This window comes from Schistocerca americana, chromosome X (assembly GCF_021461395.2).
Source record: "Schistocerca americana isolate TAMUIC-IGC-003095 chromosome X, iqSchAmer2.1, whole genome shotgun sequence".
NCBI classification, from domain to species: Eukaryota; Metazoa; Arthropoda; class Insecta; order Orthoptera; family Acrididae; genus Schistocerca; species Schistocerca americana.
Genome location: NC_060130.1, coordinates 785,703,847 through 785,728,272, shown reverse-complemented (window position 1 = coordinate 785,728,272; position 24,426 = coordinate 785,703,847). Strand labels below are relative to the sequence as shown.

Sequence of the window (24,426 nt, the reverse complement as noted above, 5' to 3'; positions counted from 1 at the left end):
GGACCCTGCGTTAAATCGCTATTATAACACTATCCGTGACATAGGCGTGCTGTTACTTTTCCCGTAATTTGACACATTATCGTTTGGGAAAAGAACAGCTCAGATGGTCAAGAAAGAGTTAAAAATGGTCCGTCGTCTCACTGAAGCGACGGTGCTAGCATTCGCCACAAACGATTTAATGAAACCGCGGAGTACTTTGGTTCAAATGGCTCTGAGCACTATGGGACTTAACATCTATGGTCATCAGTCCCCTAGAACTTAGAACTACTTAAACCTAACTAACCTAAGGACAGCACACAACACCCAGTCATCACGAGGCAGAGAAAATCCCTGACCCCGCCGGGAATCGAACCCGGGAACCCGGGCGTGGGAAGCGAGAACGCTACCGCACGACCACGAGCTGCGGACGGAGTACTTTAGTAAATATGGTTGAACAAGCATAATTCCACTCAAACACCACTGTGCCCGAGAAGCACGTCATAATTAAGTGTTGTACACGGTGTAAACGATAACAGTTTAGAACGTATCACAGTGGAATGGGTAAGTTCGAGAAGAGCAATGTGATAAGACTGCGTTTTGGCAGAACACTTAGAAAATGTAACAGATCTACTAAATGTACTGCCTACACTACGCTTGTCCGTCCTCTTTTGGAGTACTGCTGCGCGGTCTGGGATCCTTACCAGATAGGATTAACGGAGTACATCGAGACAGTTCAAAGAAGAGCAGCACGTTCTGTATTATCGCGAAATGGGGGAGACTGTCACGAAACCGGATTTGGGATGGACACTATTAAAGTAAAGGCACTTTTCGTTGAGGCGGAATCTTCTCACGAAATTTCTATCACCTACTTTCTCCTCCGAATGCTAAGATATTTTGTTGATGCTGACCTACATAGGGGAAACGATCATCGTAATAAAGTAAGTGAACTCTTGTCAGAGCTCGTACGGAAAGATACAGGTGTTAGTTTTCCCCGCGCGCGGTTCGAGAGTTAAATAATAGAGAATTCTGTGAAGGTGGTTCGATGAACCCTCTGCCAAGCACTTAAGTGTGATTTACGGAGTATCCGTGTAGACGATGATGTAGAACACTTGTGGTCTATCAAGCTGGGAACTAGCCTTCAAGGCCCACTTAAGCTGCAATGCATTCGCGCCGTTCGAGATTGTGGATAAAATCGTTCTTAACTATAAAAAATTCCTTGTTATTCCACTTACAGAACGCGAAATTGACGTTTGTGTAGCTTTTACGTGATATATTGCGAATTTTTATAGCATGAAATTAACAATTAAATCGTTTTGCTTCTCTGGGATTTTTACTACGAAACTGTCCTGCTTTTAAGGTTTAAGCTTAGACAAAATTGTAATTGTAATTAGTTTCTGCACAACGTTTACGGAAACATTTTTTCTTTCATTATCCTCACGGGAAAGTTCAGTAATGTCAACGATACAGCCGACAGGGTTAGATGGCTTTTGTATCCCAGTTTGAGGCTGTTTCCCGGCCTGATAGATCACAAGTGTCCTGTATCAAAGTGTTCGTCTCGACTTCCTCTACACCACCGTTATACGTCGTAAAGTTTTCGTTTACACCCTGTATATGCGGAGCTAAGTATCTTGTTCCTAAGTATTCCGACATTTGCTGAACATATAATTTAAGCAGTGTGGATTACGACAGTCGACTGGCTCCTGATTTTGTGAGCCTTTGTATGAGACAGAGAAGGTAGAGAGTGAGAGGAAGAGATAGGACAGTCTGTTTTGTTGATTTACGTAACAGAGAAGTTGGTGAATGAGTTGGAATTTGCCTCGGAGCACTTTGATGTCCCTACAGTTATTAAATTTCAGGCTTGCAATTGTTATTCAGTGGGTGGAATCAAACTCACCATTTTAGCCGATTTTATGGCGGGACGCCATGTACAGAAGCGCTTAAAACTGTCGGAAGGCGTAAATTATAACACATTTGTTCCTATCTATTGACTGAAGAGTTGTGCCACCATCGCAATTTAGATATTAAATTATTTGATTGTCTTGTTTATGACTGCTCTGCAGTGCACTTCCCCAGGTGAAAGTTCAGTATGTCCGACGACCAGAGTGAATACCAGTGTTCGATCACCAGTACTGCCAAAAACATTTTTCTCACTGTGGGGCCTGTAACAGTCACTTTAGCTCCGTGAAGGTAACTGAGGAATACCTGAAAGAAAATTTGTAGCTCCTGTTCTGAGGGTTGACATCAACAACGGTGGCAGTTTGACAACCACGTGTTACTCGAACATTGCCGTACAATTCCTCATACGGAGGGTGAAGCAGAGGTTGCAGGTCTTCTCATAGACCCGAGGCGTGACAGCGGAGTTGATAAGTTAGTTACGCATAACTGAAACATAATATTCATTAATAAAACATTTTAGTAAAGCACCAACAAACAAGACAGTAAATCGATGGCAGCAACGGTAGAGTATACATACAATAAATCATACAAGACAAGTAGATTGCTTGCAAAACAATCACGTGACACATCGTAGAAAATTGAAGATATTCTAAAAACCCAACTTGCTTGTTACGAAATAAACTGAGTTGTTGTAACATTTTGAAATAAAATAGTGACATTTCACCTTGCAGATTCCAAGCCTCACGATAAATCCGATTCGCCAACGTGGGATAGATATTACGTGAAGTTGTTTCTCTAAAATCGTTATTTAGTGGTCAAAGTAGCGTTTTTTGCCGGCGTTAATTGCGTGACTTCTCTCTCCATTCGCAAAGAGAGAACGTGAAGTCAGCCACATGCTCCAGATTCTCATATCTCGTTGCGGCGATCTGTTCTTGGAAGCGCTCAGAAAATTATTCCAGGAATACACTTAGGAATCCAGCGCAGTGTATCTTTCTCGTATATTACCATTCTGTGAACAGCATGTTTCCCTAGAGGGCAAGCGTTTAAACTGTATATTGCAGAGACGCCTGGTGCAAAATGAATAAATCCTCACAAAGTGGACTGTTATCTTTGAATATAGGCGATATCCTATGTGAATATCACACTAGTGGTTTTCATGAGTAGGCGCGCGCGCGCGCCCGTTTGTGTGTGTGTGTGTGTGTGTGTGTGTGTGTGTGTGTGTGTGTGTTTGAATGTGTGTGTGTGTGTGTGTGTGTTTGTGTGTTTGTGTGTGTGTGTGTGTGTTTGTGTGTTTGTGTGTGTGTGTGTGTGTTTGTATATGTTTGTGTTTGTTTGTGTGTGTGTTTGTGTGTTGGTGTGTGTGTGTGTGTGTGTGTGTGTGTGTGTGTCGCATCCACTTGGTTCGCTGCTAGGCCATATAGTAAATGTGACCTTACTCTAGCACAGGGCTTGGTCAAAAATTGGGAACACAGGTAGAAACGCATGCTGGAACATAAATGCTACTAATTTCCAGCTACTATTCTGGTCAACCAAATTATCCAATAAATCGCCGAGAGCGGTCAAAGTTGCAATATTAATTTCCTTTATTACATGATAACTAGTTTCGACCCTAAGCTCCTTATCGAATCAACGCAGAAAACAGACTAAATATTAAGCACTTCGTGTGTTACAAAACTGTGCCACTGTCCGAAGATAACTGATGTAAATTGGTACATACTAGTAAAGTATGCAGTAACATACATTACGACAGCCATGCGAATTTTCATTGTGCTTAAACGTATCTTTGGTATAAAGCATTACAGGGCTGAACTTCATTCACGTAACTGAGATATCGAAGTGTGGAAGTATTAGCAAAACTAGGTAGGATAGGGGACGCTTATCGGAGCTGCGCTGTCTAGGAGCAGTTTTATTTTACATATACTTCATCTCTTTTTCAGTTTCTTATAAAGTGGTTTACCTCACATGTGGTAACAAGGATTGGAAATTGCGTATATCAAATACATGCAAAAATTTTTACAAAAAGATTTTTGAGTTACAATTTGAACGGAAGCAAAATGACCTCAATGCGCTATCATACCAGTATCATCCTCGACATATCTACGTAACAAAATTTCGACATCTGACGGAACTAACACAAAAACAAATTTTCAGAATACCAACAAACACTCATAGACAAACTTAAAAGATAACTTAGAATAACATCGCAGGACAAGAAACTTGTACATGGAAAAAAATAGCCACATAGTCAGGTACAAAACCATTACATAAAAGTCAGAAAGACTACTTACGACAACATGGTAAGATAAGAAGTCCAGCATGAATAAAACCACACAGTCAGTTATAAAACGATTACGTAAGTCAGACAAAAAATAGATGTAATACAACATGACAAAATAAGAAAGTCCAACATGAATAAAACCAGTGAAGTATAAAACAATTACATAAAAGTCAGTCATAAAATAGTGGTAAAACTACATAGCCGGGTATAAAACCATTATATAGAATCGGACATAAAATTGAGGTACATCTTCCTTTAAAACCATGGTAAGGAAGACCTATACTCATAAAAAGATCATATTTTCATAAATGTTGTAAACTATCGTTCATAAACGTAAATTTCTTTTCGACAGTGTGGAATTTTTTCCTCTCAAAAGTTAGTGTAGAACAGAAATATACAATAAAACATTAAAGCATTAATTTAACAGCATATTCCTAAAAGAACTTTAAAATAGTGCTTCGCCCTTAAAGTGCAGCTTCGTGGATATAAAAACTGATGAGGTCAATGTTGTAAAACCAAAATTCTACATGATATTGACCATAAACCCAAAACACACAACTGTCACGTTAGCTTCAGAAAAAAACTGATAATTTGCTTCTGTGGAAAGCTTGAAGCTTAGTAAATAATGCGAAAGTGGTGTATTTTGGTTTATGGTCAATATCATGTAGAATTTTGGTTTTACAACATTTGACGTTCTCAGTTTTTATGTACATGAAATTATTTTAGGGGTGAAGCACTATTTTAAAGTTCTGTTAGGAAAATGCTGTTACATTAATATTTCATTGTTTTAGTACTGATTTCTGCTCTACACTTATTTTTGAGAGGTAAAAAATAAGAGCTCCACATTGTGAAAAAATCTCACGTTTACGTACGATAATTTACAACGTTTGTGAATATACGCTCCTTTTTGTGAGTATATGACTATATTACCATGACTTTAAATGCAGATGTATCTCTAGTTTGTTAGATTGTATGTAATGGTTCTATACCTGTCTGTGTGATTTTACCACTATTTTATATCTGACTTTTGTGTCATGGTTTTACACCTGACTGCGTGGTTTTATTTACGTTGGATTTTCTTATCTCACCATGCCCTGATAAATTGTCTTTCAAGTTTTTCCATGATTCTATTTGTTGGTATTCCGGAAATTTATTTTCATGTTACTAGCTTTGTCGAGGCGTTCAAAATCTTTCATCGATTTGCCGAGTATGACGCTGCCGTGATAACATATAGACGCCTTTTTACTTTCGTTATGTATTGTAAATTAAATTTCTTTTTGTAAACATTTTTGCCTGTATTTGAAATACATACTTTGTAATGCTTCTTACCGCATGTGCAGCCAACCACTTCATAAAAAAATGTAATACGCGGAAAGATATATCTAAAATAAAGCTACTCCTAGACGGCGCAGTTCAGATAAGCGGCCCGTATCCTATTCTTCCTAATTTCTTCCACACGTCCGTATCTCAGTTAGGTGAATGATGTTCAGCCGTGTACTGTTTTATACTAAACGTATGTTTAACTACAAAGAAAATTCATGTGGTTATCGTAATGTATGTTCTTGCGTAGCTTATTGGTGCACAATAACATGCAGTTACCTTTGTACTATGCGACAGTTTTGCTATGTACAAAGTGCTTAATATTTGGTTTCTGTTTTGTAGGATGATTTGATAAGGAGCTTTGGCTCTAAACTAGTTATCAAGTAATAAAAGAAACTGATATTGCAACTTTGACGGTTCTCTGTAATTTATTGCATATTTGGACAAATGCAAAGGTTAGCCAAGCCTGCAGATTGTGCTGTTGTATTTGACCGCGAACGACACCTGCGAAATATCCTCAATACGTTGCAAACGTCAGTGGTGCTGAGAACAATGTTCTGTGTAGTTGTCAGTGTATTATGTCGCAGCTGAGTGAATTCGAACGGTAAAAGTTGTTGGTGCTCGAATAGCAGGTGCTGTCGTAATCAAGGGAACTGAACCGTTCCGTGTTTTAAGAGGACCTGCGTCGAGGATTTATACCTCATACAGGGAAAGTGGAAGAACATCCGCTAAATAACAACTCAGACGAAAGTGTGTGTGTTGAGTGATCGTGACGGTCATTGAAGAGTAGTGTGACGAAAATTGAGAGGACGACAGCTGCAAATGTCACTGCAGAACTGAACGTCGCACTCGGGAACCTTGTCAGCACCACAACACGAAGTGGAGCTCCATAAACAGCGAACTTTAAGGCGAGCTGAAATTCCAAAACCAGTCATCAGGCCTGCAAATGCCCGTAAATGGAAAACGTGGTGCCGAAGCCATAAAACGTGGACTGCGGAGCAGTGTAAGAATGTTATTTGGTCGTATGAGTCTTGTTGCACTCTGTTTCCAATTGCTGGCCGAGTTTATGTCCCAATAGTCAAACATGGCACAGAATCGTTGACGATTTGGACAGCCATATCGCGACATCCCGTGGGCCCCGTTGTTACTCTCAACTTCACATTATTGCCAAGGATTGTGTGGACATTTTTGGTGATAGGTTTATGGCATGGTGCAGTGTTTGTTCCTGACTGGTGATGCTGTAGTCCAAGATGGCAGAGACCCTGTTCACACCGCTCGCATCGCCCACGACTGGTTTGTTGCATCTCCCGTCGCCACCACTATCATCAGGTTTAAAGTCCGCCCCCGGTAGCCGAGTGGTCAGAGCGACAGAATGTTAATTCTAAGGGACCGGGTTCGATTCCCGGCTCAATTGGAGGTTTTCTTCGCTCAGGGACTGGGTGTTGTGTTGTCCTAATCATCATTATTTCATCCCCATCTACGCCCAAGCCGCCGAAATGGCGTCAAATCGGAAGACTTGCACCTGGCGAACGGTCTACCCGACGGGAGGTCCTAGTCACACGACATTCACATTCACCAGGTTTCAACATAATTAAGCCTTTTATGGTATACTTTGGAATGAGGAGTGCGTGATCACTATCTACCTGTATCATCGCTAACAGAACGTGCCATTATTTTGCGAGAAGAACGGTATAAAATTTCCTGGAACACCATACAGGGTCCATTCCGAGACGACTAGAAGCTGCTTTGTATTCCAACGAGTTCCCTGCAACATACTGTATTAGGCATGGTAATGTGATGTCTTTGGCGTTTTCATGTTTTCGTCCAACTCCTGTATGTTCCCATCAAATGTTACAAGAGACTCTGGAACTCAGTAAGGACAGTAATTCACATCATTTTCATATGACACATCTAATGTGTCCAATGACTGCATTATACTGGGTGAAATGGCTCTGAGCACTATGGGACTTAACATCTTAGGTCATCAGTCCCCTAGAACTTAGAACTAGTTAAACCTAACTAACCTAAGGACATCACACACATCCATGCCCGAGGCAGGATTCGAACCTGCGACCGTAGCAGCCCCGTATACTGGGTGATTCAAAAGTAACAGTACACTCTTTGTGGATGTAATGCATGCATCAAAATATGGGTAAAATGTTAGTTTCGTCTAAAATTGCTTTACTTCAGAGTTATGCAGTAGAGTAGGGACCACAAATGCAGCACAAAAAAAAAAAAAAAAAAAAAATCTTCTCAGAAAGCAATGGCTCTAATGGACCCGAAAATCAACATAACCACGTACTGTACATTTACCGCAGTACATATTCAAAATGGTGTCCATGTAGATGAGGACAGTGATGGCCTCGACATCTTACCGCTCTCGGAATGTTGCAGGTTCCGTTCATCTCATTCTGCACAGTTGCACAGCCATTTTAAGTTCGCTGCTGTTGCTGTGCTACCTCCTCAGTTGCAACACAGTACACGAGCTTCTTAAGATGGTCCCAAAAGTATAAATTAAAGGGGTTAAGATCCAGAGATCTGCACGACCTATCCATTTATCAGGATAAGCAACAATGAGATACTATCTTGCCTCTCGGCTGCCATGTGCAGGGGCACCATCGTGGGAAAACCATAAGTTGGTTCGTGTAACGAGTCGGACATTATGAAGCAAACCACCCATTTCATGTTCGAAAAACTGTCGATACACTCTGCTGGTCAGACGTAAAAGTAAATTCATATGTACTACAAGAATTTGTTACACTATCATTTTTGTCTCGTATAAAAATGCGTTTACACGGGTAATATTTTACGGCAATACGAAGCCGCAATACTGATGTTATCATTGTTGCTGCAATATAGCTGCAATGCATGGCAATATTGTGATATGGTGGGGCAATGCTGGTTATGGGACGAGTAGTAGCAGGTAGATGTCGACGCGCTGCCGATGTTGTCCAAGGGTGGAGAATGTTTCGTATAGCCACGCCATATCTCTCTCTTTCTATGCCTGTAAATGCTTCCTTCTCACTCTCACTCTCGCTTCCTCTTTCTCAGGCCAGCAGCGCTGCAGTGTTAAGTCCGTAAAACACTATAATTTCGCTTCATTTTGAAAGCGTGCGTACGTAGACGCAATCGATTTGGTTGTTGTCTACAGGAATTTAGAAGTGGGCAAACGAGAAGACCATGAAACCCATGAATCTGATACACTAAGTGATAAAAAGTATCCAGACACCTGGCTCAAAATACCTCAGAAGTTCGTGGCGTCCTCTGTCGCTAATGTTGGAATTCAGTATGGTGTTGTCCCACCCATGGCCTTGATGACATGACAGCTTCCACTCTAGCAGGCATACGTTCAATCAGGTGCTGGAAGGTATCTTGGAGAATGGTAGCCCATTCTTCACGGAGTGCTGCACTGAGGAGAGGTATCGATGTCGGTCGGTGAGGCCTGGCACGAAATTGGCGTCCCAAAACATCCCAAAGTGTTATATAGGCTTCAGGTCAGGTCTCTGTGTAGGCCACTCCATTACAGGGATGTTATTGTCGTGTAACCACTCCACCACACGCCGTGCATTATGAACAGGTGCTCGATCGTGTTGAAGGGTGCAATCGCCATCCCCGAATTGCTCTTCAACAGTGGGAAGCAAGAATATGCTTAAAAAATCAGTGTAGGCCTGTGCTGTGGTAGCGCCACGCAAAACAACAAGGGGTGCAAGCCCCCTCCATGAAAAACGACCACACCATAAGACCACCGTCTCCGAATTTTACTTTCGGCACTACACACGGTCAGATGACGTTAACCGGGCATCCGTTTGCTCACCTCGCACCTAACTGTCATAGTACTTGCAGTAGATCCTGATGCAGTTTGGAATTCCTGTTTGATGGTCTGGATAGATGTCTGCCTATTACACATTATGACCCTCTTCAACTGTCGCCGGTCTCTGTCAGTCAACAGACGAGGTCGACCTGCACGCTTTTGTGTTGTACGTGTCCCTTCACGTTTTCATTTCACTATCACATCAGAAACAGTGGACTTGGGGATGTTTGGAAGTGTGGAATTCTCGCGTACAGACGTATAACACAAGTGACACCCAGTCACTTGACCACGTTCAAAGTCCGTGAGTTCCGCGGAGCCCGCCATTCTGCTCTCTCACGACGTCTAATGACTACTGAGATCGCTGATATGGGGTGCCTAGCAGTAGGTGGCATCACAATGCACCTAATATGAAAAACATATGTTTTTGGGGGTGTCCGGATACTTTCGATCACGTAATGTACATACGTCTACGACCAGAGTTATGTAATGCAGAAAATAATATATACAAAGATCGAAACCTGATAAATAACATTCTCGTTCTACCGCCTTAGAAGACATGAGTGAACTTCAGTTTCACTGTCTAAACTTTTTTGAAGTCTCAGCAAGTGTCATGAAAAGCATTCACAAACTGGCAATTCAGTGCTACCACAGCTATGGAATTTACTGGAAACAAATGAAAATTTGTGCCTGACTGTGACTCGAACCCGGATTTCCAGCTTCACGTGATCGGTCACCTGAACCTCTTCGGCTATCAGAGCTCGCTTCACGGAGAGACCCAAACTTCCATATGTCGCAGTGTCTGCTTCCCATAATGCTCGCAAAATTATGTGGTTTCCGCACAGGTAGACTTATTTTGGTTTCTCGTCAGGTTGCCCTGACTTTGGCATGAAACCCGTTACACTGGGTCTGTATTTGAAAGTGTCTGAAACGTCCCTTCGGACATGCATGCACTAATCTAGCTCATCACGTATGTTTTATAAGCGAGAATTCTCAACTTTTTTTTTGTTACCGTACTAGAATACATTATTTTTCACGACTGCTAACTCTAGTCGTAGAGGTATCAGACTTACGAAGTTAACGGTTCCATCACTGTACTGGTGAACCTCAATAAAACATTAACATAAACATTTGACTGTTATTTCAAACTACTGTAATGAATTCCTTGAGTCCTTCTATCAAAGCATTGCAAACGCATTGTACCATGTGGCATATAGGGGAGAAGTGCACTCTAAAGTGGTACATCAGACTTCTTTGCGCATCACCACTAACCAAAAACTGACGTATGATCGCCAGTATGGCTCTAACAGGTACACCGTCGTTCGTATTGGTATTGGCCTTAACAGTTCTCTGACAAATTACTTTTAAATGATATATTCAAAATCGTGCAACGTTCTGAGAAAGGTATGTATCCATTATCAGTTCACGAGCTAAAGTTTCGAAAGCTGTTCGGTTTTTTAAAAAACATCGCATACACATACCCTGTTTCTCTTTGTTATGATAATTTTCTTCCTTGCGGAATGAAAATACCGGAGAGCCACACCCACTTACCACCATGTCACTCTCTTCCGTTTCGTGGCCATTGCGTTGCTCGTGTGAACACTCCTGGCCTGTCAATATTTTGCTACAAACATTGCCGGGCAACAGTGACCGGAAATTTTGCCATACATGGGGCTGCAATTCGTGTGGCTATAACGTTGCCTGACAGCATTGTCGACCTATATTGTTGGCAATATGCACCGAGCGAGGTGGTGTAGTGGTTAGCACACTAGACTCCCATTCGGCAGGACGACGGTTCAAACCCGCGTCCGGCCTTCCTGATTTAGGTTTTGCGTGATTTCCCTAAATCGCTTCGGGCAAATGCTGGGATGAAACTTCCTGGCAGATTAAAACTATGTGCCGGACCGAGACTCGAACTCGGGACCTTTGCCTTTCGCTGTAAAGTGCTCTACCAACTGAGCTAACCCAGCACGACTCAGGCCCCGTCCTCACAGCTTTAATTCCGCCAGTACCTCGTCTCCTACCTTCCAAACTTCACAGAAGCTCTCCTGCAAACCTTGCAGAACTAGCACTCCTGAAAGAAAGGATACTGCGGAGACATGGCTTAGCCACAGCCTGGGGGATGTTTCTGTCGGAGAAAGCTACACAGTACAGCAGCAAACAAGGGAAATATTTAGCTACCCGAAATTAAGTATCCACCAGAAATATGGGCCCTTTATTCTACTGTTCTCCAACTCCATTTCGAGAAATTTTTCAAAAGAACCATCCCGGCATTTTCAAAGACCTATTTAGGGAAATAATTGAAAATCTTAATCTGAATGGTGGTACAGGTGTTAGAGACAATAAAACTGCTATTCCATCTCTTCCTTTCGGAATTAGTTTTTCATGTACCCCAGATTTGTAAGAACAAAGGTAAACAAACAGTTTTGGTGCTGTTGCTAGTCACCCACTCATTCCTGTCGTAAGATTTATCCTCAGGTAACATCAAAGGGCAGTTGTATTTGATAAAAATGTTGGTTACATTCGAGGGTATTCTTAAACCTTTGTAAATGGCTTTCCGTTATTTGAGTTACCTCTAAAATTGTATAGTGCTGCGAGGTACTTGAATTGAAGCTGCTTATATCCATGGGTAGCCACTATCCTGAATCTGTTTCTACTACGTCACAAACACTGTTGGTTGTAAATCTGGCATACTTCGTGTCAAATCAGTCGCTGAAATCTTTATTCAGTGTGTCTGTACTTCTCTTTGACGTCGTCACTGAGCTACAACGATGCTTAAGCGCTTCATCGGTTTCACTAGTTTTTAATGCATCACGATAGATCTTATAGATCTTCATTCACATTCTTTGAAACAGTGTTTTATATTGATTTAACTTTACTCTCCCCTGCTTTTGCTTCACTTCTGTTGTGCTTTGCGCTGGAACGCTGAAAGTTTCACTTTCAGATTGATTGTAGAAATAATGTTTTTAGTCCACAAATTAGTCTTGTAATTTCATTTTAAAATCTGAAGTGTTTTGAACAACGTTCACAATTGCCACTGTTATATGATGCCTCTTATAGTGTAATACACTCAAAATACGAAACGTCAACCGTGATGCAACGGTAAGGACAATGTTTAGATATTCGGAGGGAGGGAAATTAGTCTCCGTACGTACACCTTGATGTAAGTTTCCTTGATGTCCCAGTATCACTCCAGGCTGTCTCACCCAAAAAAGCTGCTGCTGATTCATTTATCATTCTTGCCTAATATGAAGTTCCGCACCGTCTTTGATAAGAAAAAGAAAGAAAGATAACAGTTTAAATTCCCGCCGACAGCGTGGTCATTAGAGGTGGAGCACAAGCTCGGTGTGCGAATTGGCCGTTCCGTTTTCAAAAGAACCATCCCGGCATTTTCAAAGACCTATTTAAGGAAATAATTGAAAATCTTAATCTGAATGGTGGTAAAGGTGTTAGAGACAACAAAACTGCTATTCCATCTCTTCCTTTCGGAATTAGTTTTACATGTACCCCAGATTTGTAAGAACAAAGGTAAACAAACAGTTTTGGTGCTGTTGCTAGTCACTCACTCATTCCTGTCGTAAGATTTATCCTCAGGTAGCATCAAAGGGCAGTTGTATTTGATAAAAATGTTGGTTACATTCGAGGGTATTCTTAAACCTTTGTAAATGGCTTTCCGTTATTTGAGTTACCTCTAAAATTGTATAGTGCTGCGAGGTACTTGAATTCAAGTGAGAAACCAGGAACACGATGTAGCAAATCTGTGCCCACTTCTAATTACAGATGCGGGAAAACAGATACTATGTCGTTAATCATCCATGTTGCAATAGAACAAGCGATGTAATAGAACGGACAATTTACGATGTGTATTGTTCTCCAAATGGAGAACTATATAATTTTTGAGTCCGAATTCAGCAACAGGTCGTAGCAATATACTTAGATGACGTAAGACCAAGCGACGTGCCGCAGTGATAACAAGCAAGCCACGGGATTTGTATTCAAAACGTGTGGGATTAAATTGTCCTTCAATTAATCGTTCTTTAGTTTTCTGCGATTTCTCTAAATTACTTCAGATGAATGTCAAAATTATGACTGCAGCAAGACAACAGCCAGTTGTTCCACCTCTCCATGTCCTGCTGATCTGTTATCCATCTCTAATTAACTCAACAACAGTACGACAAACTGTAATCTGCCTTTACACGTTCACATTGTGTATAAAAACCAGATGGATAACATTTTTGATATTCTCTGCTAGTTAAGAATGCAAGTGTTCATGTTTCAGTGGTTCATATCGCTGCGACAAAATGCGCGCTGATTAAGACGAAGGTCCTGAAGTCTTGAGGTGCAGGTTTCAGATCCTTGTCCGTGTTAACCTGGTTTAGATTTCCCGTTTCAGACGTAACAGCTGAGCCCAAGTATCATACAACCTTTTCTTTGGCTCAAATGGTTCAAATGGCTCTGAGCACTATGGGACTCAACTGCTGTGGTCATCAGTCCCCTAGAACTTAGAACTACTTAAACCTAACTAACCTAAGGACATCACACACACCCATGCCCGAGGCAGGATTCGAACCTGCGACCGTAACAGCAACGCGGCTCCGGACTAGAGCGCCTAGAACCGCCCGGCCACCGCGGCCGGCAACCTTTTCTTTATTTGAATCGCTTTCTCACTCTTGTAACTCGTTGACCTCTTTCCATTAAGTACACAACCCGTGAAGAAAACAATCATCACCTTATTAACGATGACGTTCGTACTTTCCACCGTCCAGCTTACATTTCTCGTCCCTTTTGTTTAGTTCTGTTTTTCTGTTTCACCTGTGCGTGACCTCAGAGTGCCACTGTTTGTTGTGTCTTTGGCACTTTTCACGTGGTCCCTGTGGGCTGCATAGTGCTTACATTCGTGCAAGTCGCAGCTTAGCGCCAGGGTCCAGCTTACGTGAGACGCTCATCAGCACGGTGAGCGCCGCTGCGCAAATACAGCCACTGCTGGCGCTCTTGCAGACAGCTGATACACGGTACCACGGCAACAGGCGCACCGGGCTCTGTTACCTCCTGCCGTGGGTCTTACATTCTTTCACAATTTATAATTATCAGAAATATTGCAACCATAGGCCTACATCAACGACGCTGGTGTGTTGTAAAAATTGTAGAGCTTTAGAGAGGACATTAACGGTATCTGTGATTAGATAGATCATCATAATCACAGTCAAGAACGTGATCTTTTCAAGAAACTCAGCAGCGCCACCGTTGTATTTAATCCTCGTACGTGGGTCGTAGACGACGAGAATGGGAATCCTATGCGAGACTAGGAAGACATTTTCGCGAGGTGGAAACAGTACTGTGAAGAGTTGTGCTCTGGAACCAGTGTGGACAATCATTCATTTCAACAAATTGAAATGGCAAGCACAATCTGAAACAGTAAACGCCCTATGAGGAATTTTTAATCCGTTCGTGTAGACGGTGTAAATGGGAAAATGATCAAAGAAATGCGGCAGGAAAGTGTTCGTGTGCTGCTTGCATTGTGTAAAAAAATCTGTAAAACTGGGAAATGGTCAGAAGATTGGTCGAAATCTCTCTTCATCTTCCCACACAAGAAAGGGTCAATAAGAAACTGTTCCAACTGTCGAACTATTGCTCTCATATCTCAGACAAGGAGAATTTTCCTCTACATCTTGAACCAGCGTTTGGAGTCGTAGATGCAGCCTCACAAATCCACGAAACAAGCAGGTTTTGTCGAAGGAAAAGGAACTCCTAAGCAGATCTTTAACACACGACGAATAATTGAGAAAGCGCGAGAGTTCTGTATTCCTGTTTTCCTCTGGTCCCTGGATTGTAGGAAAGCCTTTGACTGTGTTTGGATAAAAGTAGTCGTAGGTACTTGTAGAGTTCAGTGTCTAACCACACCTGAGGGCAGTGATCAGAAATCATTGCAATCTGATGTCTTCAGTGTATCAAAAGGAGTCAGCGTTGGGTCCTTTCCAAAACGGTACATCTACAAAAAACACGTTATTAGGAATGCTCTTGATGGGTAGACTAAAGGCATTTCAGTTGGTGGAAGAATTATTAACAAGCTCCTATTTGCTGAAGACACCGTGCTTTTAGCCAGCAGCGAAGATGAACTTGCTAAGCTGCTCACAAAAGTAAAGGACCTTAGCTTATTGTATGGATGATGATATGGATTAGATATGTCTCAGCAAGTCCAAACTCGGGATAATGAGCAAAGGTCCCACTCACAGATCGATTAAAGGAACTGGAAACCGTTCATTCTTTCATCTATTGTGGGTCAACCATCTACGACACGGAGAGCTGTGAATATGAGATAAGACAGATCACGCTAGGGAGAGTGGTGGTGATGAAGTTAAAGATCTTACGAGAGAAGAGATGGAGAAAATCTATAGAAAATAATGATGGAAGGAAACATGGATGGAGGGGGAGAGAAGCGAACAAGCGGATGGACGAAATTAAGATGATCTCGGGTTTACCACTTGATCAGGCTGTAAGAGAGGCTAGTAACAGTCCAGAATGGAGACGCTTGCTTCGTGGTGTCCTGACGCTCAGAAACGAACGCAACGAGATTTTGATGATGATGATGATGATGATGATATTTCTGGGAACCGAAAATCTCCTGTTTATGAATCGGAATTGATTCCTAATGATGACTGTGAAACCTATCTAGCTATATCCGTCTACTTCTTCTAGATATCGGCGCCCAGGTTGGAAGGTGTTGGATACACCTCTGCACTGCAACCTACTGAACAAAATACGAGAGTACGGAATATCAGACCAGCTGTATGACTGGAATGAAGAGTTTCCAACAAAAAGCATCCAGCAGGTCAATCACAAAGGAAAGAAATCTTCAGAACGTAACTTGGGGTGTACTCCACGGGAGTGTTACTGACACCTAATTATGGCTTCTGTTCTCTAGATATACGCTCCTTTGAGTCCATATGCAGGAAAGATGCAAGCGGCTAAGATCATACTATCAATAAACGATGAATTCATGCAACAGAAGCTACCGCCTGCAACTATGCAGTACGTTTATCATAAGGAACACCTGCCTCTTGAGAGAAAAAGGAAAGTTCCATCATTAGCGTAGAATTTCACATTTTTGTGATAGGCCGCATCCGACGTCAGCGACAGAAGCGATCGACAGCGCGGCATCCGGATGCATTACTTCCCAGTTACAAGAAGCAGCATCAGCCGACCAACATCTACGGATGTCCGGCCTGTGTGCGAGATGCAACTCCAGCTACAATTTGAGCCATACAGCTGACTTAAAATAGCGATGCGATAACGATGAATGTTGTCCCTCAAAAGTATGGCACCAACATTAGCCTTAATGAAGAAAATGAGGTGAACAGGGACCGCGTTACATGAAATATACAACCAGAAGCATCTTCACTGCGAATTTCACTATTTGTATCACCAGCCACGAAGATCTCCAAGCAGCAAAATCTTCGAAAACGCAAGGATGAACATGGATGCTTTCGACTCCCTCAAGGGATTGGAGAGCAGCGTTCCTTTTTTGACCATCATCTTTCAGCAGTCAATAAGCGTTGAAGAAATTCTGATCATTGCATTAAGGCAAGTTATTTACCCAAGTTGTAACTAAATTTTTACTGTGTATAAACATGTAACGTGGCTAGCATTAGGTTTTTTTTTTTCGTTGTTCCGGAAGACGGTAAGATTTAGAAGTTGAGTGACTGTAGGAAGAGACAAGATTACTTAGACAAAATTTCGAGTTTGTGTGATGAACGACAGGTGGCCCTAAATGTGGAAATATGTAAACTAATGCGGATGAGTAGGAAGAGCAAACCTTTAATGCTCGGGTACAGTATTACTAGTGCCCTGCCTGACAGTCAAGTCGTTTAAATATCTTGGCGTAACATTGAAAAGCGATATATAATGGAACGGGCATGTGAGAACTGTGGTAGGGAAGGCAGATGGTCGACTTCGGTTTATTGGGAGAATTTTAGGACAGAGTGGTTCACCTGTAAAGGAGACAGCATATAGGACGCTGGTGCGATCTATTTTTGAGTACTGCTGGAGTGTTTGGGACCCGTAACAGGTCGGATTGAAGGAGGACATCGAAGCAATTCAGGGGCGGGCTGCTAGATTTCTTACCCGTAGATTTGAACAGCACGTAAGCGTTACGGAGATGCTTCGGGAAGTGAAATGGGAATCTCTGGAGGAAAGGCGACGTTCTTTTCGAGAAACGCTATTGAGAAAATTTAGAGAACCAGAGTTTGAAGCTGACTGTCGATCGAGTCTTCTGCCGCCTACATATATTGCGCCTAAGGACCGCGAAGATGATATTTGAGAAATTAGGGCTCATGTGGAGGCATATATACAATCGTTTTTCCGTCGCTCTGTTTGCGAGTGGAACATAAAGGAAATGACTAGTAGTGATAGAGGGTACCCTCTACCACGCACCGTACGGTGGACTGCTGAGTACCTATGTAGATATATATGTAGAATGCGTTATTTAAAATCAGTTCTAGCATAGTTTTGTGGAAAGCTACGCCAATAACAGTTTTCTAGGTGTTATTAGTCGCAAAACACAAATTTAATAAATTTGCAGCGGAGACTGTTTTGCTGTTTGAAAATCAGAAATATGCGCTCTGGAGCTGAAGGCTACTATTACAGGTTACGGTTTCCACTTTAAAACACACTACTTTTACAAGTCTAAAATTGTGTGCAAATAAATATTTTAATTCAGGTATTACGCTACAGTAGCATCATTTCGTCAACTCTAATTTTTATTTTTAATCGATAACACAATGGTGGCAAATACTGGGAAAGAAATGTCAAGAGATCTATGGACACATTTTCAGCCAGCACATACGCCACAACCAACAACAGAGCACTTTTATACAGTTGAGACGTAGTTTGAAGAGAGACGGCATTTTCCAAACTGCATTGGCAGTATTGATTGGAAGGATTCGTAACCCTTCTGACTGTGGATGTCAACACCTGAGCTTTAAAACTATTTTGTAGTTGTGTTTCTGTCAGTAATAGACGCAAGATATAGATTTGCATATGAGAAAGAATATGACGCTGGACTATTCCGTAATTCTATTTTGCATAAGACAAATGAATCACATCAACTTGCCTAATCTTGGTATTCTTTCCTACCAAACCCAGGTATGAAAGTGCCCTATGTGTTTCTAGGTGATGAAGTATTTCCGTTAGGCATATACTTAATACGACCATATGAAGCCAGAAATTTGCCAACAGAAAAAAGGTATTTAATGAGAAAATTTCTCCAGGGAGAATGTTTGTCGAATGTTCATTTCGTATCCTTTCATTAACCTTTCCATGAATAAAATTTATTTCACATAAATCTGAAAAATGAGGTCCAAAACTGTCTTCCTTTGCGATAAATAATACACATTCACTACCAAAAAAATTTGAAGCTGACCGACTTTGAAAATCGGTGGGGACAAATGTCACACGAACCTAACTAGGTCCATGTTTTCATTTTCAGAGTAAAATGTTTTTATCAGGATGGCAATTATGGAAAATACAACAAATCAGTGCCAAAACACATTTACTCTCTTGACAATGAAAATATGAAATATCGTAAGAAATTTACAACATAACATCTGAAGATGCCTTTTACATACCCACACCAATGTTTTCTACATGTACGTCCCACAACTTACACACTATGTAAAAACCAGCTGAATTACTGAGGTGTGTAGTAATTATACAAACTAACGTCCTTGATGTATACGATAACACAATTAGTTACTTCAGGCATTTTTAGAACGAAGGAGGTTATTTGATCTGACTTTCGTGAAACAGACTTACTGTGCAATCTATAAACACACGCCGCTCCACTTAATCGCTCATAGTCAATATATTCATCCCGTGGTTCGTAGCATTTTTCTCAAAGTTCCAAAAGCATCTCACTACACCGTAATACTAGAAAGCTACGAGATACAGGCGTCCCACCGCTCAAAACTGCGTATTACTTTATTGGGACATATGTTCCCGTCAACCACGAAAGGGTTAGTGGAGAATTTTCTTGAAGCCTTTTGCTACTTATGTTCAAAATGCTGTTGCAATAACAGTTTTACATAATAATGTTATCGATCATACATTTAACGTAGTAAATAATGAAGTAACTGTGATAAAAAATGTAAGTCTCTAAATGAACTTAAAATCTTCGCAATGAGTGACAGGAAGTGTTATAAATTCTTACTGTGATAATTTTAACTGTATACAAACAGAAAACTTACAGTAAAGCTAATTTAGAAGTGTATCTAGAGAATAACATTAATAACACCGTCAAATATTTTCCTTACTACTTTATGTATAAATGTACATGATCACAAATATATTATGGTTTATTCATTGAAACTGTTACCTGTCTCAATTCTTAACAAAGGCAAATTTTACATGAAATGCTGAACAACAAAGCTTTTAGCTGACATGTCAGTATCACACAGTCACAATGCCATATTAATTATCAATGTACTCACTATACACTGCATATCCATTTCAAAGCATATTTTTAAGTTCTTTCGAAGATACAGTTTCATCCCTTTTACTTCATATGTACACATGCATGTCCCTATAAATCATTCACAGTAAATTCTTAATTAACTTATATAATGAACAACTCAACAAGAAGTTTTACTAATATTTAAGTGTTTGGAACACAATTCGTCAGCAGTGTTTCAATTAACCAAAGAAGTTTTCAACCCATACAGATTTTCTGTTACCCTACTAATTTTCAAATTGCTTGCACTTTCTGAGCTAGTCTTCTACTTGTTGGTCTTCAAACAGATCAACTTCAAATTAGGTATCAGATTAATTTAATGTTCTTCCTCCTTCCCATGTGCGTTACATAAAAGTGAAAAATATTTGTAATGTGTTACCGAGATACTGCTTCCGCCACTTGCCTTGAAATGTACACAAAGCTAGCCCAGTACACTCATGTAAAAAGTTCTACATATTTCTGAGCCATACTACTACTTGTTGGTCTTTCAGCAGATAAACTTGCGTATCGTGTTTCAGCTAAACATACATGTACCACTCTTACCACATCAGTTACACAAAACTACAATGTAATCATTTAAGCCCTCTTATGTTTCAGTGGCACATAACAAATCACATTTTGTAAAAGTTAATAAATGCAAACTATGATAGATATAATAGGTTCTTGACAAGTGATACAAATAAATTTTGGCATTTTCAAAACACACATTTCAGTGAGAGAAACGGTCACTTATTTGCTATTTTTTTGTCTGATATATTATTTTTCTAAAACATTACCTGCGCCACAGCACCTAGTTCCCTGAGGGTTAATATAAATGCAATATTAACTTTGTGTCCTTACACCCTAGCGCAGTTTCTAGCATTTGTGTTTCTTTGTTTTGCCTCCAGTTCGAGACTCCCCTTCTCGAAGGTGCTGCTCTAAGGCATTTTCTTCCTCCTCCTTGGCGATAAAAATGTTGCTGCTTTTGGTGGTTTTAATCGTGGTGGTGGTGCTGGTGTTGGTGAGTCAACAACAGGAAAATGCTCATCTGTTATGGGACACCTCCTTATTTTGAACCCAATTGAGCACAGCATCCATTTTTATGTGGATTGTAGTCTACATCAGATACCTCAGTGTAACTTGAGACCCCCTTTGATGTTTGTGTTGTGGGAATTTAGAAGGGCATGTAATAGCATCTCTCCCTGCGTGTCTTAATGTTTTTCACAACATTAGTGTGTCCAAGTAGCACCATTTTCTGTGTCCCTCAGCAGCTGCATGCCCTAAGGAAAGCTTTGGTCTCATCTTTAGCTTTCTTCTAAATGTAACCCTTAATTACTTTGGTTTTCCTTTTGCATCGTCCTCTGGAACCAGAAGCATGTATATGTATATGTGTATGTAGTTAAAACCTTTCTGTGTGGCTTCTCAGTTATATTTCATGTTTCCCTGTGCTACCCAATATGGCACAAATTTAAACCACTACATCTCACTGAAGAGATTTAAGTACTTGGAAATAATTTACAATTTTTACAGAGGAATGTGAAAATACGGTCTTTAGTGAAAGGAAGACAAAGTGTTCGAAAGATACTAGTCAGAATTCGTAAAGCTAATAATATGGAAATAAACATATAATGCATTAATTGCGCTAATAGTAGAGGTATGGAAAGTGACTAAAGCATACCTGAAAACATTAGCCAACGTTAAACAGTTTCCATTTGTTGCACATCAGCAAAAATCATAGAGAAGTAAATTAGAAGTGAAACTGAACCATACACTTCTGCCAAATATATCCGAATTAATAATTTTTGTGCATTTGGAAAGTAGTTAACTCTTTGGATTGCTGCCTATACTAGCACAGTACAAAAACGAAATGAGTCATTTCACAGAATAGTGTTCAGGCATTAAACATGTAAGACATAGTTTCAGTATTCACGCACTATCCCACACAGGCAGCGGTGAAGGAAACAATGAAACGGAGCTATCATCCCACATCATTAGTTGTATAACTATATATTACATTGATTTCAAAACATTTCTGCGTTAGTTAAAACAATACTAATATGTAGTATACTTACAGTCTTCATCAGCATAAATTGAGAGCCTATTATGGTTCACAACATATAAATTATCAGATTATACAAGAACACTGAGTGACACTATTATTTCCACTCCTATTAGTTACTTTATTTGTATCTACAAAACACTCTCAAACAAAAGCGGAAGTGTTTCTGGTGATACATACGAAAAAATCCTTAGTTGTATAATACTATATTGCTCTGTAAACAGGATATTCAGAAACATTAATTTCTTTCCCCACATGCTAGCGTGCATATTACGTACATTCATAGTACATAAGCTGTGATAAATGTAGGGGAAGGGAGGACACTACGTAACTTTTACCTTCAGCACAGCACGTGTTTTATCTCATTATCCACAAAGAATAAAGTCTTACAAATACTTGCTCTTGGGAGTGGTTCTTACCAAAGTTTTAAGAAACTGGTGAAAAAAGTAAGGTGACTCCGTGATCGGTACCAAGGCCTGCAAGATACCTACCGGTCGTCTTGTCACCCCTGCCATACGGCGTTATGCGTATGCGGTGTAGAGCGGCATGGGATCAGCACACCGCTCTCCAGTCTTTGGTCGACTTTCCAAACCTTGGAGCCGCTAATTCTCAGTCAAGTAGCTCTTCATTGGGCAACACGAGGCTGAGTAGACGCTTTTCGTTTCCTTCCACCAAGAAAAAATCCCTGGCATTACTGGGAAGTGAAACAGTGTGCTGCGAATGGCAGTTTGCCACGCTGACCCCACAGCTACAGTGGCGGACATGGAAAAACGGATAATTCATTTTGTTTTTTACACGCGTACAATCAAAACACCAACAAAGTCTCTAATGAGTTGGACATAAGTACAGGAACTATAACAGCGTGAAGAAATAGACCAACTTGTATCAAATGCAGGAATAGCGTCAGCTGTAATATTCTGGTTAAAAAGAAATTAAGTAATTACAAATAATACTTTTTATTGTCCCACTGCCTTGGTCACAGCGGTCCACTCTTGATCAGATATAAACCTATTGTGATAATTCTTTTGCTTCATGTCCCATAAGTACGTCTCTTGCACACACATCGGATATCAGTATCGTCGTCATACTGGGAATCAGGCTGGATGACTGACTGATCTGGCTTTGTAACATTAGCCAAGATAGAATTGCTGTGCTGGTACTGCGAACGATTGAATCCAAGGCGAAACTACAGATGTTACATTTTTCCCAAAGGCATGCAAATCTGGTGTATAGTTAATGAAAAACTACTCCAGTTGTTTTTTATAACCTTATCACATTCACATGCTGTGTGTCGGCCATTAATTTAGGTCGTTATCAAGTGTTATGGAACTGTTAAATGTTAATACATAATAATATGGGAATATATACATTTAGTTTTTACTAATGGGAGATGAGCGATAATTTTTATATGTGTACAGTAAAAGTGCAGAAATAATATATAACTTAAGTTATTCTGCAGAGCTGAAACGTCAAATGGGAAAAAACAGTAGAATTGAAATGGATTTAAAACAGTTTCGAGCCCAATGACGTCATGAGGAAAATGGGCATTTCGCAATTACAAAAGCCGTAAAATCCGATACATTGAAACTGTTAGCTTAGAAAGAGTTATCTAATATGTTTCAAAATTACATTCTATATTTTTCGGATAAAATGCTAATAGTAAACGATAAAACAGCAGAAGTGAAGTAGATTTAGAAATTTTTTGCACTCAATGACGTCATGAGAGAAACAGGTGTTTCGTAATTTAAAAAATTTACAAATAAATTTGGACTCTGACCACTATTTATTGGTTACGAGATCTAGATTAAAGCTGAAAGGATTGCAAAAAGGTTGGAGGTTAGGGAGATGGATCCTGGATAAGTTGAAAGAACCAGATGATGAGAGTTTCAGAGGGAGCATTAGGCAATGGTTGACTAGAACAGCAGAAAGGAATACAGGAGAACACGAATGGGCAGCTTTAAGAAATGAAATAGTGAAAGCATCAGAGGGTCAAATAGGTAGAAAGACAAGGTCTAGTAGAAATCCTTGGAAGACACAGGAAATACTGAATTTAGCTGATGAAAGAAAAAATATAAAAATGCAGCAAATGAAACAACCTAAAGGAAATACGAACGTCTAAAAAAATTAAACTGATAGGTAGTGCACGTTGGCTACGCAGCAATGGCTAAAGGACAAATGTAAGGATTTAGAAGCATATTGCACTATGGGAAAAATAGATACCATCTACAAGAAAATTAGACTTTTGGATAAAAGAGAAGCACTGTATGAATATCAAGAGCTCAGGTGGAAAACCATTACTAAGCAAAGAAGGGAATGGTGAAAGGTGGAAGGAGTATATAGAGGGTCTATCCAAGGGAGATGAACTTAAAAGCAGTATTATAGAAATGGAGTAGGATGTAGATGACAATGAGATGGGAGATAAAATACTACACGACGAATTGACAAAACGCTGAAAGACCCAAGTCGAAACAAGGCACCTGGAGTAGACAGCATTACGTCAGAACTACTAGACTTGGGAGAGCCAGCTATGAAAAAGTACTTCCCTCTGGTGTGCAAAATTTTCGAGACAAGCGAAATACCCTGAGGCTTCAAGAAGAATGTAA

At 40.4% G+C, this 24,426-nt stretch overlaps 1 protein-coding gene across 7 annotated transcripts in view; it reads left to right on the top strand.

Moving 5' to 3' along the window:
* The window catches only part of LOC124555410 (serine/threonine-protein kinase NIM1), a 510,029-nt gene that overhangs the window by 209,692 nt on the left and 275,911 nt on the right, over positions 1-24,426 (top strand). For 3 of the 7 annotated variants that reach the window (XM_047129307.1, XM_047129308.1, XM_047129311.1), the window contains exon 3: positions 20,673-20,694. The exons of 2 other annotated variants lie outside the window; for them this stretch is intronic. In XM_047129307.1, coding sequence (XP_046985263.1) covers positions 20,673-20,694 — 22 coding nt within the window. Of the gene's footprint in view, positions 1-20,672; positions 20,786-24,426 lie in introns of all 7 variants that reach the window. 2 more of the 7 variants (XM_047129312.1, XM_047129309.1) reach the window with 1 other exon arrangement.